This window comes from Aquarana catesbeiana, linkage group LG13, assembly GCF_042186555.1.
Source record: "Aquarana catesbeiana isolate 2022-GZ linkage group LG13, ASM4218655v1, whole genome shotgun sequence".
Classification (NCBI taxonomy): domain Eukaryota; kingdom Metazoa; phylum Chordata; class Amphibia; order Anura; family Ranidae; genus Aquarana; species Aquarana catesbeiana.
In genome coordinates this window covers 231,921,021-231,941,964 of record NC_133336.1, presented here as the reverse complement: position 1 = coordinate 231,941,964, position 20,944 = coordinate 231,921,021, and the positions used below count along the sequence as shown (strand labels likewise).

Genomic DNA, 20,944 nt, shown 5'->3' with positions numbered 1-20,944 from the left:
AAGGAAGAGCTGAGTTCAACGTTGGTCATCCAGAAGGAACTGTTTACTGTTCTATAATGGGGGCGGCTGAGTGAGTACAGAGTGCAGTTTGCAGAGCAATCAGTGTTGTGTATAGGGCGGCATTTACAAGCATCAATCGGCTGTATTTTCCTCCTCTGATGTCTCCTTATACACAGGATGTGCAGCTCCCCAGCTAGGACTTTACCAGTGTGTGTGTCAGTGTCGGAAGCTGGTGAAGACACTTCCAGGCCAGGCTGCTCTGTGTATTGTAAGTAGGAGGGGAGCGCAGATCTCTCTCATACAGTGCGAAGCAGCTCTATCAAAAATCTTCTGCTTTCCCCAGTGACTGAGCCACGCCGTCTCCGCACTCCACCTACCTTCCCGTGTTTGTCAATCCTCTCAGACCCGGCTCTACACACAAGGCTGTGTCATCTCCTCACCAGAGAGCTGTGTACACAGCAGCTGAAGTTGCGCCCTAGGTGGCAGTGCGCACTAGGCGGCTGCCTTGTCCGCCTAGTGGTAGCACTGGCCCTACTCTCCAGTCTTAGTAAATCAACCCCTTTATAGATCCTTGCTATCTACTCCAGTGGTTCTCAACCTCAGTCCTCAAGTACCCCCACGTTTGCAGGTTTTCCTTTATCTTGTACAGGAGCTTTAAATCAGAGTCAATGGCTTGGTATTTTGGACTTAACATCAAAGTCCTAAAATTATTGATTAATAAGTAAGTTATGATATGTTTGGACTATTAACATATATTAACTTATATTATTATATAGTACCCCATGGTCTCCTGAGGAAGTGATACACTGCGAAACACATTGGGACCTTTAGGACCTTCTTGTAAACTTTAAAGATGCAGGACCTCCTTCCATTGAGGATTGTCATGCCTTCTATGTGACTAAACAACTACTGTATGTAAAAGTGACTTGATGCATTGACATATGGAGGCCTGGTCTATTTGTAGGGAGATACAGATGTTGTGTTTGTGGCTCAGCTTAGGAAATTGTGAATACATACTTAGTTTCTTGGCTTTATTTAAGTTTAATCTTTTGTACACCATTAATGTAATTATTTTTAAGACTTTTAAGTTGTGGCTTCATTCCTAAGAATTATGGCACAGTAGATAATCCATTTTTTTTGTCTATTTGATATTTAAAATTTTTCCCAAACAAAAACCAGATTCATAGCTAGAATTCCATTCATTTGAGAAAAGTTTTCTATCCTGCTCCTTCAAATTTTCTCATTACTGTGATCAAAAATGAACATCAATGTGACTCAACTAAGCACTGGAAAATGTAAGAACGTGCCGAAAATAAAAATCCTTTAATGAAATTCTGCTGTTGTATGGCCAGCTCAATGATCTACTGTATATTGGCTAGACCGCTCAAACAAGACAAACAGACTTTATCGGTCTTCATGAACGTGGACTCACCAAGTGGATGGCTTTCCAAGATTTGGCTGATCTCAAATGTTTCCACAATATAGAAAGGCTTGTTGTCTGCTAAGTTGTTGCTGACCTTACAACTGTAAGTTCCTGCATAATGACTTTGGAGGGATTTAATGTATAGAACTTTGCCACTGTCTCGTAGTTGGTAGAATTCAGAGTCCTTTTCTACCACTGTCTCATTGTGCAACCATAGGAATACTGGGGACATTCCTTTCTTTATGGAGCAATTCAATGTCAAAGATTCTCCATATACAAAATCCTTATTGTCTTTATCCACGGTGATAGTTATACCTGTAAAAAAAGAAACAAGATTAAATATTTTAATTAAAAAAAGACACAAAATTGATATCTTGGTTGTGGAACGACATCTGATATGTTTTATTTTGCAAGACATTTTATACTTTTTAGAGTTGGTGTTAAATTTGGTTGTTTTTGCGTCATTTCGACAGTGAGTGAATATATTTATTTTGGCTTCCAGGCTAAATTACATCATACACAATGTGAAACAATGAGGGGAAGATAACACAGTAGACAGCAGAGCTTGCACTCACTTTGTACGAGGATGTAGATGTTGGTGCTGTTTTTTCTAACATTCCCATCCTGGGATTGTACAGAACACTGGTAGCTCCCTGTGTTCTCTTCTTTGGCTTTATCAATCACATAAATGTTCTTTATATCAGCACTCTGGATAATTTGAGAGTCTTTATAAAACAAATATCTGGTCCTTTCTTTAGGATCGGTCACACACTCCAATGTCACCTGCTCGCCTTCTTTCACAAGGTGTGATGGAACAACTCTGATTTTTGGTGTTGTGAACAACTCTAGAACACATTTCAACAATGAAATAAGTATAAAATAAACTTATATGACAATATGACGTTCTTACACCACCATATGGGCCTTCAAACTTCTTATCTATCTAGTCTATAGGGACTTTATAATAAAAAAAACAAATCCAAATGTGAAAGCTACTAATTATATTACAATGGACCTTGGTCTATAATGATCTATAAACCATCAAACTATTAATTAACCAATTAATACTCCAATAGCCATGTACCCATTTTATAATCATTTAATGTGCAAAATATATTCATAAAAAATATCCTGGTATATAAAAAATAAACATAAAATCACACCCACCGCATCTCCCACAGAGACCTCTTTTATATATTTAAATGGGCTATTATTCCCAGGACGATTTTGTTCAGAAAGAGAAAGAGCCTACAGGACTAAGAAAGAAAAAAGCAGCCCACATAAAGAAAAAGGTACTTGCATTCTGATGCAGATCATAAATGTACATGTAGGACTATTTCATTTTATAGACAAAATAAAGAACCATAAAAGACATGTCCTATAATATTAAACAACATTCCAAAACTTGTTTAAAAAACTTGTATTCAGTTGCAATAAGACTAAAGACTTGTCTTTGAACCACCAGTGCCAGAGTCCATTAGGATCTATTATATGAGTTTTCTGGCCCATTGCTCAAGGATGAGGAAGAAATCCATATTACCCTTGTCTCTATAATTTTACAACTAAGCATGCCAGGTTTTGAGTACAGTGGAACCTCGGATTACGAGCATACTCTGTTCCAGGAGTATGCTCGTAATCCAAAGCACTCGCATATCAAAGCGAGTTTTCCCATTGAAGTCAATGGAAACGAAAATAATTTGTTCCGCATTGACTTCAATGGGATGCAATACCGCATGCGGCCAGAGGCGGGGGGCGCCGGAGAGTCTCGGAAACAGCCGAAAAGGCCCGAGGACACTACGGCTAACCTCGGCAAACCTCGGTAGGACTTCCTACCCGAGATTTGCCGAGGTCAGCCGTGCTGTTCTCGGACCTTTCTGTGCTTTTCCAAATGGGACGTTCGGCTCTGCTCAGCTCCGGCGCCCCCCACCTCAGGCCAAAAGCAGTACTGCACACCGCTTTGGCCTGAATCGTGCTCGTTTTGCGAGACAACACTCACAAAATGAGTTACGATATTTAAAAATACAGTGCTCGTATTGCGAAATGCTCGTTAACCGTGTTACTCGCAATCCGAGGTTCCACTTATCTTTTGTATAGGAGAGTTGGATTTGTATAGGAGAGCTGGCCTACTCTATAATGAGACTGAACTGTTGTTTCCACTACAGGACTTTGTGGTTTTTATATAGGTGACAAGTCTACATGGGATGTGACCAATGCTTCCTGAGGTGTTGTGGAACTACATTGTATTATTTGCCCAATACTGTTGGGTACTTTCAGTTGGGCACCTTCTAGGATTTTAAGCTACTACAGGGGTCTTCAAATTTTTCAGAATGAGGGACGCATCATATATTTCACAAATATTCACAGGCCAAAAAAAAAATCAGTTGTTAGAAACAAACAAATCAAATTTAAATAAGTGAATACTTTTTTGTAATCAACATGATATGGTTTAGAACAACATAGAAAAATTTCAGTGAACAAAACCAAGGAATTCAAAATAAACCCCATTATATGGGAGAGCCCACTTACAATCACAGTCTTCATCAGAGACCCCTTAAACCACAGTACTCCTCAAAGTCCCCCTTTCATCAAAGTCCACCTTACATGAAAGTCCACATAACTAGGTTCTGAAGTTTAAAGTCTTCAAAGAGTCTTGGGAAGACCAGACTCTCTGTCCAGGTCTTACTGGAGACCTGCAGGTTGAATTATAAAGGACCTAGCAGTAATTCAGAACTAAACCCGGGAGACATAAGATACCCTGCCGGGAGGAAGGGTGTGGGCCAGAGCAGCAGGAAGCTGCAAGAGAGAGCTCTGAGAGGGAGGTGCAGAGTTGCACATAAGCACAGTGGTGCTGAGAGATGGTCTGGTATGACCAGACCAAAGGCCTAAGCTTGACGCCTGAGCAGCAGTGCTGTGAGAGGAGGCCTGGAGGCTTGATGTCATTTTTATTTGTGTTTTTAATGATGGACCAGCTCTATCCAGTCTATTTTGCTAGCTGAGAATATGAAGAACTGTATGACAGATCTGTAAAGGCAACCCAAACTTTGAGAAAAACATTCTGTATGGGAAGTAAATGGACCAACAGAGAAACAAAGGCAAGGTTGGAAACCAAGGGGAATGCAGAAGAGGAGGCCATCTTGAATGTTTTAGCAGGAGGGGGCACAACAAGGGCAATACCTGAAACCTATGCTGCTGAATAGGGATGAGCTTGAATCTGGTTTCAGCCAGAAATAAAGCTGTCAGTGCAACGCCAATCAGCTGCAGGCAAGAGATTCCCTACCCTAAAGCTGCATGTACATCAAAGGGCAGGGATGCTCATGACATCATGTAGCCATGTTAGGCCAATTATGATATGATCATCATCCGTATCCCTGTCCCTTTATGTAGATGTAGCTGCAGGGTGGGGAACTTATTTGCTTGGCACTGACAGTCTCCCTCTGGGTTTGGCCAAACGTAGGACCAAACCCAAGCCTGATCCAAGCTCATCCTTAGTAGTTCACAGATCATGGAGAGACACTTTAGTCATTTTGCTTTGGGTAGCAAAGGACATTGTCCTGGCACTGGACGAAGGTGAGTATAAGATGTTGGCTGATGATAAACCTGTTGCTTTGAACACAAGGTCACTTTAAAAAGCAATTCCAAGGTCAGTATCTCAGGATCACCTTGGATCTGAATGTGTAATGTGTTGCTGTTCTTCTTCACAGTGTCAGACGTCGTTCTCACTTCACAGGTATAATTCCCAGAATCCTCCAGCTGAGATGACCGCACTCTGTATGTATCAGATACATTGTATCCCCGCACAGTCCGTCCATCTCTGTAGAAAGTATAGTGCAGCTCTGTGCCGGCTCTGAGTGGGTTAAGCCTGGTGTGACATGTTACTATCATGGCATCACCTTCATGTATAGAGTAAGGACCAGTTTGTATTTCGGGTCTAGAGAACAGATCTGTAAATTATAGGAAAAGATTACAATGTGTATACTTTTATTATATGCATAAGACAAAATGTGACCTGACCTATCTCTTCTTTCAACCAATTCCACCCAGCTGTGGAATCAAATGTAAGCATCTATGAGGGCCACCATATTATACATTTCACTATCAGAAAAATGAATCATCATAATAATATTTTTGACTTTGTTATTGGGTTAGGGTTTGGTTTACTTATATAATACTCATACAAGTTGAAGTGTGAAGTACACTGCACACCAGATAATAAGGTTCATAGCTTAAAGGGTTAGTTCACCTATACAAGGTTATTACCCATGCACCAAAGGGCCACCAGCACAATATGTATGTATAATCTTGGTGTATGGCTATGGTAGGGCATTAGAGTGTACATTATTTTTATTAAAAAATCATACAACCATACAGCTCATTAATAAAAAACACATTTACACAAAAATAAACAACTAAACAAAAGCAAGCGTGCTTACATCAGTAAGTAAAGAAAACCGTTTCCTGACAAGATACCACTTTAAGAAACATATTTTAATGACAACAAAAATGAGACCACAAACCCCAAACCTCAACTTAAACACAATCCAGGCTAAGAAACATTTTGAGATTTAATCACCATAGGGATGCGATTCCAAACTCCCCCCCACATCACTCACCCCGACTTCCACATCATTCACCTTGCATTCTGCACCAGCCACCCTCATTCCCTTCCCACCTCCCCCTCCACCATCATCCAATCCATCCCTCATTCCACCCCTCGGTGTCTGCCGACTTCCAGCCGCACTTCTGCCATGCCGAGGAGAAGGGGTTGGCACCACCATACATTCTGGTCCAGCACCCTCCTCTGCCTTTACTACACTAGGAGAAACAATAGGTGCAGACACAGACTTGACAACCACACTTTCTGACACTGACTGGGAGACCACAGACTGGGGGGACACTGACACCACAGACAGCCTCACAGACACAGATTCTGATGGGACAGAGACACTAGAATCCCCTGGTACAACCTCCGCCAACCCAGACTCTTCTCTATACGGACGGAAGAATTCCTCCACCAACTCTGGCTTATTGTGCAAAGCCTCATGGCACCGGCTATAAGGGTGACCAACCTTATCACATAGGTTACATTTAATGAGTTAGTCCCTCACCAGATGCCCAAGTTCCTGGCACAAAGAGCACTCCTGTTCTGGACATTTAGAGGAGAAATGTCCCTTGACTCCACATTTATGGTACAGCTTAGGTTGACCAGGGTAAAAGATGGTAATCCTATCTCTACCAATAAAGGCAGAGGAGGGCAAATGCTGGACCACATTCCCACACACACTAAACCTCATTGATACTGACCACCCACCCATCCAGATTTCTCTATGATCCACAATCTTTTTTAGGGGACACAACGTTTCACCAAACCTCCTCAACCAGACCCATAAAACCTCAGGGTTATAGACTCATTCCTAGTCAGGATAGTCACATTCTTAATCAAGGGCTGTCATGAGACCACTTTGGGGACAAGCCTCTTCCAGTCTGGCTGGGCCCTATATACATGATCAAACCGCTCCCAAAACAGATCCAGCCAATCTGGACGCACAAATGACAAATCATATTCAAAGGAACCAGCCAGACTGATAAGAGCATAAATATCCTCTGCCTTAAATCCCAAGGCTAGGATCTTATCCACAACCTCCCTCCTGATAGGTGGAGTATCTCCTCCTTCCGACCTGAGCTGTACCACATTCCTGCGTTTAATGGACAGTGCGTTAGGTGAAAGTCGCATAACTGGCTCCCTTCCACCACCAGCAGCATGACTTTGTCCCAAAACAGCCTTAGCATAATTCCTAACTGGGACAGATGAATCATTAACTGGCTGCATAGGAACCTCTGAAATCTGTTTTGGTAGATTACCCACCACATCATCCTCCCTCCTCCCCTCCAGCACAACAGTCCCGCTCACCATAGTTCCAGAAGTACCACAGATACCAACAGTCCTGTTATCAAGTAAAGTCTTCTGTTTAGAAAAAACACCAGCTGTTTCAGCGTTCATACGGCCCTCCTGCTCTGCAGTTCAAATGTTCATGCGACATTCCTGCTCTGCACTGTTAGTGTCCATGTGGGGCTCCTCGCAGCCAGCTCCTCCTGCTGATTGCAAGGATCTGTTGGCAGATGCAATCTCGGGAAAGTCTTCCACACATGGACAGATTTTCAGCAAGCACTCCATTATCATGATCTTCATCTGATGGGTCGGTGCCGCTCAAGGGAGATTCTATATCTGTAATGTCCTGCAGCAATCCCTCATTTTCCTCATCCTCCTCCTGAGATGACCCAGGCTGCTGGGGAGGGGGGGTGCAGATACTGACTCAGGCATGACAGATCCTGAGACAGGGGTAGTATTGGGGCCACCATGTGAAGCCACTTACTTACCCCCCATCTATACTGTGCCATTGCTCTGGTATCCACCCTCTAGCTGGTACTGGCACAGGCACTTTCCTTCATCTGTTGGAATCTCTCCTCATTCTCACACTTTTCTCTGAACACACCGCTGCTCTCTTTCAGAGAGAGACCAACTTCTCCTGCTTTTTCAATGCCTCTTCTAGAGACTTCAGCTTGGAGACTTCCCTGTTACTGTTTCCAGACTTACTGTGCAGGCATTTCTTTTTCCTGAGATCCTCTTTCATGACAGCAAGTTTCTGTTCCTCTTTAGCAATGCGGCAAAGTCTGTTCACCACTCTATCCTGGAGGCCTGGTAAGGATTCCTCTTGCATAGGGACAGGCCCTGGATCCATTGCAGCTTGAGCACATTGAGTAGGCCTCAGTGCCTCTGAAGTGCCTCCACGTTCCTCTTCCCCAACATGGTACATGCTTGCCTGGGAAAAGCCTGCATTAGAGGCCCCAGGCCTCTCCAGGTTCTGTTGGCTCACCCTGCTGTGATCTCAGCTGAGATCACAGCAGAGTGAGCCAACAGAACCCTGCAGAACAGTACCACCTGGTGGAGAAGCTCCTCTGGTACAGAGACTGATGTGACTGGCTCAGTGTTCTCTTTACAGCACTGCAGTATATGCCAGAGCTATATAATGGTAGAATAATAATAGTGTGTGACTGTGGAGGGACATTAGATTGTAAGCTCCTCACGTTTAGAGATTGATGTGAGCAGCACAGTGACTTAGTGATTAGCACTTCTGCCTTCCCAGTTTGAATCATGGAATTTGCATGTTCTCCATGTACATATTTGCGTGAGTTTCCTCTGGTTAATCTGGTTTCCTCCCATACTCTAAAGACATGCTGGGTAGGTTAATTGGCTGCTGTCTAAATTGCTCATAGTGTGTATGTATGTATGTGAGGGCTCTTAGATTGTAAGCTCCTTGCACGCAGGGACTGATGTGAATGTACAGTGTATAAAACTGCTAGGCAGAACAGGGAAATGCCTTGTTTACATAGGCATCTCCCCATTCTGACTCTCCTTGCCGCAATCGTGAGCCGCCGGCAAACATCGAGTTTGCGGGACTCACAGGCAAAATCCCACAGCGCGTGGCGGGCACGCGCACACCTGTTAGGCGGCAAATTCAACGCAACGTACAGGTACGCCCATTTGCCTGCCTGTGCCATTTTGCCGACATATATGTGTGTGCGGCGGTCGGCAAGTGGTTAACCCTTTATACCTTGTCCTGGCAGATCTTTGGAGCAGCAGGTGGGCTGGTAGACAAGCAGCCAGGAAGGTTGGTAGTACCTGCAGGCACTGGAACTGGGAGCAGTTATACAAGGTGAGAGGAGATACTCCTGCATGCAGCTTTTCAACATTAAGTGCTATTTTGCAAAGGAGCTGAGAGCTCCTGGTCCGTGAGGGACTTTGCCACTGATCCAAGGGACTGGGTGTTTCTAGCAAGGATAGCAGTCCAGGGTCTTTTCTCTGTACATTGGAAGGAAGTTGTCCTCATCTGTTGTTTTCAAGTCAAGTTGGACATCCCATAACCCCTCTACCCATCCAAGTTGTTTTCCCCAATAAAACAGCAAAAACAAGCCGACGGGCTGATTTCTTGTGTCTGGATGCAAGTTTGAAATGTGTGTTGCCTGGCTGTGCAGGAATAGGGGCAGCAGTTGGCAACAGCACCTGTGGGGGTAGTGCTACATTTGATTGCCATTTTTGGGGTGGCTCAAAGGGCAACATAACCCCAAAAATAAAAAGAGACCATGGGATGGGCCCTTTTTAGCAAAATTCATAGTGTTTGCAATTGTAAAACAGCTGCTCAAAATTGTGGGTGCCACAATAAAATTGTTGTTGCAAAGAACAGCAGCTATTGCCCCATTTTAGATGGTAATGGTAGCAGGCCTACTACAGTGGCAGCTAGTGGGATGTACTAATGGTGGCTTGGTGTGCTCATAGAGACTGGACATGGAAATGGTGGAATCATGGAATCATGGAATCATGTGAGATATGTTTTGTGGCCTAAAATGGTGAAGGGATCCCAGAATATTTAATTAGCAGTATCTGCAGTGTGGTAGCTGTATATAATTATCTTGAGCTACCTCCCTCCAGCCATATACTACTTTTCAGGGCATGAAACCCACCCCTTCAAGACTGCCCTATGTCATCTTTAGCCTCAATGTCCCCATGTCAATCATACTAATCGGGAGACACACGCCAACTGTGACCTCACAGGGACAGTGTCTGGATAGCTTGGTCCCTAAAATGCAAGGAAGTCCTCCTCCTCCTCCTGCTGGTCTTTCTCCTGTACCCTGTCCATCATGGGTGCTCATCCTGTGGCTCTCTAGCTGTTGCAGAACTACAAGTCCCATCATGCATCTGCTCTTGGTAGTCATGCTTGTAACTGTCAGCCTAGCAATGGGAGCTGGGAGACATATTGGTGCTGGGATGGATATATTGTTACTGGGGGGTATTTCATTGTAAGGGGTCTATTGTTGTTGTAAAGGGATCTATTGCTGCTGGGAGGTCAATTGTTGCTGGGAGGGAGCTACTGTTGAGGGAGAGGTCTGTTGCTGTTGGCTACTGAAGATATATTGTTGCTGGGGTAGATCTATTGTTACTGGGGGGAGGGGGTATTTTATTGTAGGTGGGTCTGTTGTTGCTGAAAGGGAATCTATTGTTGCTGGGGGGTCTGTTGTCGCTAAGGAGGTCCATTGTCCCTGGTGGGGATCTATTGTTGCTGGGGGGGTGTCAGGGCTGGGCTCAGCCCTTCCTTCTCTGAGCTGGCCGCTCAGCTGTTGGATAATTGCCAGCTCCTATCTCTCTACAGTGACTCACCTGTTGACGATATCCTGCTCGTCAGTCCTGCCTACTTAAACCGTCCAGTCCAGAGGAGCTCTGCCTTCGCCTTGGTCACACCTCTAGAGATGCTCTCCTGTGTTTCTGTTAAAGACTTGCTAGGCTGACATTCCTTCTGGCTCAAGATCCTGCTTGCTGTTCTACTACGCTGTTCTCTGGCTCCCTGACGTTTTGGCTTGTCTGACTATCCGTTCCGGTTCCTGAACTCTGGCTATGTTTTGACTACGTTTACTCTGTTTACCTTTTTTTTTTATTATAATTAAACAAGTGAGATTTAACTGTACTTCTGTCTCCGTCTAATTCATGGTTTCTGACAGGGGGTCAATTGTTGCTGGGAGGGCGCTACTGTTGAGGGAGAGGTCTATTGTTGCTGGCTGATGGAGATATATTGTTGCTGGGGTGGATCCATTGTTTTTGGGGGGTATTTTATTGCAGGTGGGTCTGCTGTTGCTGGAAGGGAATCTATTGTTGCTGGGGGGGGGGGGGGTGTACTGTTGCTGGATGCAGGGGATTTATTATAACAACAAATTCCATACAAATTACTTAGCACCACAAAATGTTACTTGGTTCTGTATTCTCTAAAAGGGGCTGTACTGGCAGGTGGGTAGGTGGTAGAACCAAGGTGACGTGAGAAAAGTGTGTGGCTTAATCGGGAGGGGGAATGTAGACAACAGCTGCTAGCATGCTGACAGGGGATGGAGCCTGTCCTGGCTCCTGCAAAGGTTCAAGAAAGGAAGGGTGACCCCTGGAAGTCACACATTTATGGTGTTCTGCTGCAATGAATGGAGTGGCAACCTCAGCCTGGACTCTGACCAAGCCACGTCCCAATCGGGTTTCACTCCGCCCCCCTGGGACTTAGTGAAACGCGTTGATGGGGCATGGCCTGGTTAGAGTTCAGACTGAGGTTGCCACTCCATTGATTGCAGCAGGACACCATAGATGTGCGACTTCCAGGGGTCACCCTTCCTTTCTTGGTAGAACCAAGGGACAGTGCTCTGAGGTGGGTATACCTGCACCTATTCTGACAAAAAAAGCCCTGATGGCACATATATAAACAATGAAGTAAAAATAACCTAAGAGAGTATCAGAGCTTGCACTCACTTTGTACGGGGATGTGGACTTCAGTGCTGTTTCTTCTAACATTTCTATCCCGGGATTGTACAGAACAGTGATATCTTCCTGAGTGCTCTTCTCCGGCTTTACCAATCACATAACTGGTCTTCCTATCAGCAATTCGGATAATCTGAGAGTCTTTATAAAATGTATATAAGAGGGTGGTGCCACTTTGAATAGGATCGGACACACACTCCATTGTCACCCGCTCGCCCTCGTTCACGGGGAGTGATGGATCAACTCTTATTTCTGGTGTCGGGAACTCTAAAACACATATTAACAATTAATCAGGTAAAAGACTTAAATGAAAATCTGGTATTGTAACCAACATTTTTTACATTTAAAAAAATGTTTAAAAATCCTAGTTTTGTAAAAAAGTCTCTCTCTGCCCAATGAACTACTCAATACTGGGAAAATGGAGAACTGATACGACTACCCTGAGATCCTGGATTGCTAGCCAGTGAAGACAAAATGCCATCTAGTGCCCAGGGCAAAGATCCCAAATGCCGCTGTCCCCCCAAACGCATTATGTGTCAGTAAAAATTCCCCCCCAAAAAAGTTTGAGCACTAATCTTCACAATTATCCCCTAAGCATAAATTCCCTCAAACAAAAATTTCCCATTTTCCCAGCTCATATCCCCCTCACAGCTCAAATCCCCCCTTCTAGCACAAATTCTGTACACCTAAAGTGTCCCCTCTGAGCATAAATCCTCTCCCCCCTACAAATCCCCCTCTTGCAGTATAAACCCCCTCCCAACTCAAATCCCCCCTCCTAGCACAAATCCTCTACCCCTTACATTTCCCTCTGAGCATAAATCCTCTCCCCCCTACAAATCCCCCTCTCCCAGCATAACCACCCCCTTAAAATCACCTCTCCTAGCACTAATCCAACCCCCCTAATCACTCTTTCTAGCACAAATTCCCCTACCTAGTATAAACCCCCTCCCTTCAAATCACCCCTTCTAGCACAACCTCTCAAATCCCCACCATGCCCAGGGCAGCCTCCCCTACTGCTCACCCCTTGGCCGGGCCTTGATGCTAGCTGTTTGATTTCACACATCTCACACAACCATGCCCCCCTGGGCTATAACCCTTGTCAGGTGTTTTTTTTTTTCTATCTGTGTCCTATAGGGAAGATTTCTCTTCACTTTCTGTCCCATAGCCAAAATATGAAGTGAGAAGAAATCCCTCCAAAATGAAGCTCTCCTGCTTAGTGTGGTCAGTTTTTAATAAGAAAGCAGAGAGACTGACAGGAACACCAGGGATGTCACACAAATGAGGCAATACAAAGAGAACATGAGACTTTCTCATACAAGTACATGGTACAGCAGCCACATATCAGGAAGATGAAGTGTTGGGGTAACAAATAGAGTTGGGCTGAACACCCTCTGGTTCAGCTCACGCCACAACTCTCAAACAAAAGTTTGGACCCGAAAGGCAAATCCTATTAAAGTCTGTGGGACTCGAACTTGCAAAAGCAATAGTCCCCAATTTGAAGGCTTATATGCAATTTATTGGCCATAAAAAGGGTATGGGGGGGGGGGCAGGGGGACATGTATCAATGCAATTTTTTTTTTTAAAGATAGTTTCTTCTGGAGCAGTGATTTTAATGATGCTTAAAGTGAAACAATAAAAATGAAAAATATCTTTAAATAAAGTGCTTGGGGGTCCCCTTAGTCTGCCTGTAAAGTGGCACATCTGTACTGTGTAGAGAAACCTGCTGCAGAAAAACTGACATTTCTAAAGAAAAAAAAATTACATTTAAATTGCAATACAATACCATTGGCAATAAAAAAAAATTTAAAAAGAAACGGCGCGGGGGTTTCCCCTCAGGCCATACCAGGCCCTTTGTGTCTGGTATGGATTTTAAGGGGAACCCCCCAAAATCCATACCAGACCCTTATCCGAGCATGAAGCTCGACAGGTCAGGAAAGGGGGGGGAATGAGCAAGTGCCCCCCCTCCTAAACCATACTAGGCTACATTTGGGGCAGGGGGGCCCCCAAAGCACCTTGTCACCATGTTGATGGGACAGGGGCCTCTTCCCCACAACCCTGGCCATTGGTTGTCAGGGGGTCTGTGGGTGGGGGACTTATTGGAATCTGGAGGCCCCCTTTAACAAGGGCCCCTTCCCTATGTGAATGAGTATAGGGTACATTGTACCCATACTCATTCAACAGAAAAGTGTCAAAAATATTCAAAGACAGGAAGCAGTTTTTGACAATCCCTTTAATAAATAAAATAAAAAAACAATGTCCCCCCATGTAGACCCATCATCAATCATGACGCCCGTCGCACCGCAAAAAAGAAAAAAAAAAGGCTAACCGCCAAATGCCTGCTCCGCCGTTTAACAGTTCTTAAATAGGTAAGGGGCGGGTCATCTGGTGACATCACCTGGTGGCACCGCCCCACCCTTGCGACGTCACCGACCAGTGCATGCTGGGTCGTTGACTATGTTACTGCATTGAATGTATGTAATGGCAAGGAGAGCTGTGGTATGCTGGAGGGTCTATTATTGCTGGCTGCTGAGGGATCTATTGCTCGGGGGGGGGTCAATTGTTGCTGGGAGGGAGCTACTGTTGAGGGAGAGGTCTATTGTTGCTGGCTGCTGGAGATATATTGTTGCTGGGGTGGATCTATTATTATAATTACTGGGGGGGATTTCACTGCAGGGGGAAGGGGGATCTATTGTTGCTGGGGGGTGTTTCATTGTAGGGGGGTTTATTGTTGCTGGGGGGGTAATGTTGCTGGGGGTCTACTATTGTTGGATGCAGGGGATCTATTTAAATTGCTTTTCTTGTTATAAACAACACATTCCATACAAATGACTTAGCACCACAAAATGTTACTTGGCTCTCTATTCTCTACAAGGGGCGGTACTGGGAGGTGGGTAGGTGGTAGAACCAAGGGATGGTGGACAGTCCCGAACTACAATCATGTGTCTGGGTTTCAGGTGGACTGAAACCAGGACACATTATTCAGACTGGGCTGTGGCTCCCCAAGTAACCAAGATAGTCACATACAAATCTGTTGCCATCCAGGAATTGCAGGCAGCTGTCTGGGGGCACTTTCGGAATCACTGAGGGGCAGGGCGGTGATGTCAGCAAGAGCAATTTGGCCACACCCACTGTTGGCCATGGTGCGCTATGTGGACCGCATTACTGCTCTCCTTGGGGCATCCAAAGGTGTCCCAGGCTGCTAAAGTGTTCGGGTTTGGCTTGAACAAAAGGTGGCAACCCTAGTAGGGGGTGGAGAGAAGGGGTGACTTGGAAGGGGGGATAGCTGCACCTATTCTCTGAGAAAAAAGCCCTGAAGGCAAATATATAAACAATGAAGTGAAAATAACATAAGAGAGTTTCAGAGCTTGCACTCACTTTGTACGAGGATGTGGACTTCAGTGCTGTTTTTTCGAACCTTTCCATCCCGGGATTGTACAGAACACTGATATCTTCCTGAGTTCTCTTCTCCGGCTTTACCAATCACATAACTGGTCTTCCTATCCGCACTTTGGATAATCTGAGAGTCTTTATAAAATGTATATAAGAGGGTGGTGCCCCTTTGAATAGGACCGGTCACACACTTCAATGTTATCCGCTCGCCCTCATTCACGGGGAGTGATGGATCAACTCTTATTTCTGGAGACGGGAACAACTCTAGAACACATATTAACAATTAATCAGGTAAAAGACTTGCATGAAAATCCGGTATTGTATTCAATATTTTTTTTTAGTGACCTAATGTAAAAAATGATTAAAAACCTAGTTTTGTAAAAAGTCTTTCTCTGCCCAATGGATTACTCAGCACTTATGCCGCGTACACACAATAGGATTTTCCGACAACAAAACCCATGTTTTTTTTCCGACGGATGTTGGCTCAAACTTGACTTGCACACACACGGTCACACAAATTTTGTCCGAAATTCCTAACGTCAAGAACGCGGTGACGTACAACGCGTGCGATGAGCCGAGAAAAATGAAGTTCAATAGCAAGTGCGGCTCTTCTGCTCTATTCCGAGCATGCATGGAACTTTGTGCGTCGGAATTGTGTACACACGATCGGAACCAGCTTTCAAATTTTGTGTGATGGAAATTCCGATGGAAAATATCCGATGGAGCCTACACACGGTCGGAATTTCTGACAACAAGCTCCTATAGAACATTTTCCGTCGGAAAATCCTATCGTGTGTACGGGGCATAAGTCAATGTAGAACTTATATGACCACCCTGAGATCCTGGACTGCTAGCTGTTCACAAATCCCCCCCCCCAGCCTGCCCCCTAACTAGGGATGCACCGATACAATTTTTTTTAATAGCAAGTACCAATACTTATTTTTAATACTCGCCGATAACAATTACCAATACCTACCGGCAACTGTTTGGTTTACATGTAAAGCTATCAGCAATGGTGCAAAGCATTAAAATCTTATTTAGAAATGGAATACATTTAAAAAAAAAAAATTTTTGTTAATTTTGCACTTTTTTCAAATGTGAAATATGTAAATATATGTTAAAGGAGTAAAAGTATAAACGAACAAAGCAAACAAGAAAAAAAGTTTTAATTATCAATAGTTCATAAAAAATCAGCAGAAAAATAATAATTAAATGCAGAAGGACAATAAGGAATTATTTAAGGCTGATTAGAGTAAATTAAGGCTTAATAAGGGGTTTAATAGAGGACCATTTAATAAAAAATAAAAAAAACAAAACATATTTTTTTACTTAAAGCAAAGGTCCGCCCACCGCTGAAAAATTAAAAGCCAGCAGCTACACATACTGCAGGTGCTGGTTTTAATAATAGGACACTCACCTGTCCTGGAGTCCAGGCACCGCAGCTGATGTTCCCATCAGCTGTTGGGTGCTGACACCGCCATTGCTGGTAAGGGAACCCGGCAGTGTAGCCTTATGGTTTCACTGCGCATGCGCGAGGCTCTGCTCCTTTCTCCTACTGGCATGGCGACAGGGGGAGGAGGAGGGAGCCGAGTGGTGATGTCAATAGCCACCCCAAAACTCACTCATCCATGTCTTTATGGACCTTGCTTTGTGCACTGGTGCATAGTCATGTTGGAACAGGAAGGGGCCATCCCCAAACTGTTCCCACAAGTTGGGAGCATGAAATTATCCAAAACGTCTTGGTATGCTGACACCTTAGGAATTCCCTTCACTGGAACTAAGGGACCAAGCCCAACCCCTAAAAACAACCCCACACCGTAATCCCCCCTCCACCAAATGATTTAGACCAGTACACAAAGCAAGGTCCATGAAGACATGGATGAGCGAGTTTGGGGTGGAGGAACTTGACTGGCCTGCACAGAGTCCTGACCTTAACCCAATAGAACACCTGCAGGGTTGGGCTTGGCCCCTTAGGGGCATGGTTTAGGATGAGAACTATGTCAGAAGCTTTCTGCTTTGATAAAAATTCATGGTGGGACTTTACTGAAGTGCGGCTTTGTCTTTCATTTCTCTATGTGTGCCAAGTGGGATGAGCTTCTGAAGCAAGCACCCAGTGCGGAGGGGGTGGCGGCAGGAGGAATATGCTTGGGGCTTGGAGTGGTGCAGACTTTTCTTTGTGTCTAGCCATGGACCTGCTTCAGTGAGGCCTCTGTCTGAACAGTCAGCATGAAGGGGTTAGTTAGAGAGGAGAGGGAGAGTTCTGTTACTATGGATGATAGAGGAATTCACATTTATTGGTGGAATGATTAAAAATGAAAAAAAAAAAAACATTTTGTGAAAAGACAATCGTGGTGAAAGACGAATGGATCACACTTTTCGTTTTTAAGGAGACTTTTATTTTTTTTTTTTATGTGTTCAAGTTTCTCTTATTGTGAATTTCATTATCACTTGAAAGTCATGTACTTTATGGGGGATTGTGTATAGTAGAGCATTGCATAATTTGGATATAAACTTTGTTGAAATTTGGGAGATTTGGTAATTGTAGCCCAGGGGGTGTGTCTATGACAACCTGAGCATACAGGAAGTGGTTAGAATGATGCTGGGAGCCATTTAACCCAAGAGAAGAACATGGACCAGCAATAGGGGGAGGACATGGAGGGCCGCACAATGTTGAGATGGGTTTCAGTTTATACACAGGGACAATGAGGTCATTTTTATTTCTGGTGAAGAGAAGAACTCTGGAAGAGCAGAATAGAAATGGAATCAGTATGAATCATATCACCCATGAATATCAATGGATGGAAAGGAAGACATTCATACAATCGTGTGAAAAAATAAGGTAAAAAACCTTAATGAGCCGCCCACTCTGGACCAATTGCAATATGATGTACAAAATTACAAATTAATACAAATATTAAAAAGTTTAAAAAGAGCAGCCCGCAGTGTGACCGAAGGTCTAATAATAAAAAAGAAACTGAAAAATAATTTCCATATCATGCTCAAAAAACATGTGCAGATCAATAAATAAATGTGAAGTCCATAAACCACCAAAAAAAACTTCAATCAGGTCAAAGTGAAGTATTCTTGTTTCTCTGAAGAATAAAGTGTCATCTTCCACCGATTAATGGGCAAACATCCTAGTCACCAGATAGAAAACAGTTTTAAAAGATGGATCTCAGACTACTATTAATTATTTTAGGGGCAAAAAATAAACCAATTTGTCTAGTATAGACGGGGTACCTCCACAACCTAGGTAATTTGTTCAAAACAATTTTTTGGGAAAAGGAATGGGAAGGGGACAAGTGGTTGAATGGAGGACCAAACCATGGTCTTCATATGCCATATGAAGACCATGGTTTGGCCTCCATTCAACCACTTGTCCCCTTCCCGTTCCTTTTCCCAAAAAATGATCCTACTCACCAGACTGACATGATACCCATTACAGGTAGTCAAATGGGCATGGTTAGCAGAGAGATGTCTCCCCCAATGGCAAACGGCCCCCAAATGAAAGTTCCACCAACGAAGGTTTAATCAAGTGTCAAAGAGAGAAGAGAGCACTCCTCATGGTGTAGCTTGTAACTATTTGTTTATTCAAAAAAGTATGCACTTACAGTTAAGTAAACTTTCAAAGGCTCATGGAATCGAGTAGGCATGCCAATCGTGTTTCAGAAGAATAGCGGACTAGACGCACTATCACTGTCACGCACTAGACAAACCAACACGTTTCATCAGCAACGTCAACCCCCTGATGATGTCAGATGTTGCTGATGAAACGTGTTGGCTCATCTAGTGCGTGACACATCACTTCCGCTATTCTTCTGGAATACAGGTAGAACGTGATCGGTATGCCTGCTCGATTCCATGGGCCTTTGAAGGTTTACTTAACTGTAAGTGCATACTTTTTTGAATAAACAAATAGTTACAAGCTACACCATGATGATTTCTCTCTTTGACACATTATTAAACCTTCATTGGCGGATCTTTTATTTGGGGGCCGTTTGCCATTGGAGGATACATTACTCTGTTATCCGTGCTCATTTGACTACCTGTAAAGGGGTCATGTCAGTCTGATGAGTAGGATGTTTGCCCATTAATCAGTGGAAGACAGCGCTTTATTCTTCACAGAAACAAGAATACTTCAATTTCACCTGGTTGAAGAATTTGGTGGTGGTTTATGGACTTCACATTTATTTATTTATTGATCTGCACATGTTCTTTGAGCGCGGTATGGAAATAATTTTTCAATTTCTTTTTCATTTATACAATTGTATAGTAGTGATAGATGACTGGATAGAACAGATGGTGATGGTGTCTTACATACTCACCACGTATCTGTATATAGAGCTCATCACTCATCTTCCTCACAGTGTCAGACACCGTCCTCACTTCACAGGTATAATTCCCAGAATCCTCCAGCTGAGATGACCGCACTCTGTATGTATCAGATACATTCAATCCCCGCACAGTCCGTCCATTTCTGTAGAATGAAAAGTGCAGCTCTGTGCCTTCTCTGAGTGCACTACATTTTGTGACACAGGTCAGAGTTACATCATCGCTTTCTCGTATGAAGGAAGGATTAGTTTGTATTTTAGGAGTAGTCATCAGCTCTATAAATAATAGAAAAAATTTACTATGGGCTCTGTTTATCAAAAATCTGCTGGAAAGTTATCACAAATAATCATTGTAACTTGTGTAATACAGTATATTCATTTCCTATAACCATCAACTCCATCTAGTGGAGTATTTTGCTAATTGAGGTGTTTCAGGAAAATACCGCATTATGGCCACTAGATGGAAATAGACAGTGATTATTCAAGACGGCAGGGCAAATGCTTGTGATATTTGTCCAGCAAAATTTTTATAAATTTACCCCCCCTCAAGTAGTTGCACATGCATAAGATAAAACATGGCCAACTCAATTTTCCTAAAAATAATATGTTCTCTGCTATAAAGAAACTTGATGTTCAAGGATGGTTAGCAAGTGTCAGTGTGTGGGACAGTCACAGGACTTTAAACACTGACCTCCAGGATCCTTGGACACTTGGCACTTCTCAGAGCAGAAGTAGAGTGATGAGTGTACCCAACATTACCATTGTGGCTGTTGGGTGGAGTGAACTTCTGCCTGATAGTCACAGTATGGTCTCGGCACCAGCAGAGGCACAACGATAGAGCAGGAGTTGTATTCAAGTAAGTAACTACTAAACAACAATGCTTAATTTTACTACCTCTGACACCAACGCTCTAAACTCTAATCTCCAACCTTGCTCTAACTGACACCAACGATTATGGATTAACCATGCTCCATCTGACAGCAACAGTTTGGGCTACACTTGCATTCAATTTGGGCTGACCTTGTTCCCACCGAAACCAGCTATTTTAATTTAACTTTGTTCTCACTGACACCAATGATTTGAGCTAACCTTGGGCTAACCTTGCACCCACTGACACCAATAATTTGGGTTTAACCTTGCTCAAATTCACAACAATGATTTGAGTTTACCTTGCTCCTACTGACACCAATAACTTGAGCAAACCTTGCTTCCACTGACACCAACAATTTGGGCAAACCTTGCTTCCACTGACACCAACAATTTGGGCAAACCTTGCTTCCACTGACACCAGCAACTTGGGCAAACCTTGTTCCCACTGAAATCAATTATTTGGGATAACCTAGCTCTTTCTGACACCAATGATTTGGGGTTAACTTTGATCTCAATAACATCAATAATTCGGCTAACCTTTCTCCCACTGAAACCAATGATTTATGGTTAACCTTGATCTCACTGACA

The 20,944-nt window shown here is 43.6% G+C and overlaps 1 protein-coding gene across 2 annotated transcripts in view; it reads right to left on the bottom strand.

Annotated features, from left to right (window-relative positions):
- Positions 1-20,944, bottom strand: part of LOC141116936 (Fc receptor-like protein 3) — a 71,487-nt gene that overhangs the window by 23,625 nt on the left and 26,918 nt on the right. For both annotated transcript variants that reach the window (XM_073609445.1, XM_073609447.1), the window contains exons 5-10: positions 19,481-19,762; positions 15,141-15,419; positions 11,757-12,032; positions 5,083-5,364; positions 1,999-2,268; positions 1,433-1,738 (exon numbers count right to left, since the gene is read on the bottom strand). In XM_073609445.1, the coding sequence (XP_073465546.1) occupies positions 1,433-1,738; positions 1,999-2,268; positions 5,083-5,364; positions 11,757-12,032; positions 15,141-15,419; positions 19,481-19,762 (1,695 nt within the window). The remainder of the gene's footprint in view (positions 1-1,432; positions 1,739-1,998; positions 2,269-5,082; positions 5,365-11,756; positions 12,033-15,140; positions 15,420-19,480; positions 19,763-20,944) is intronic.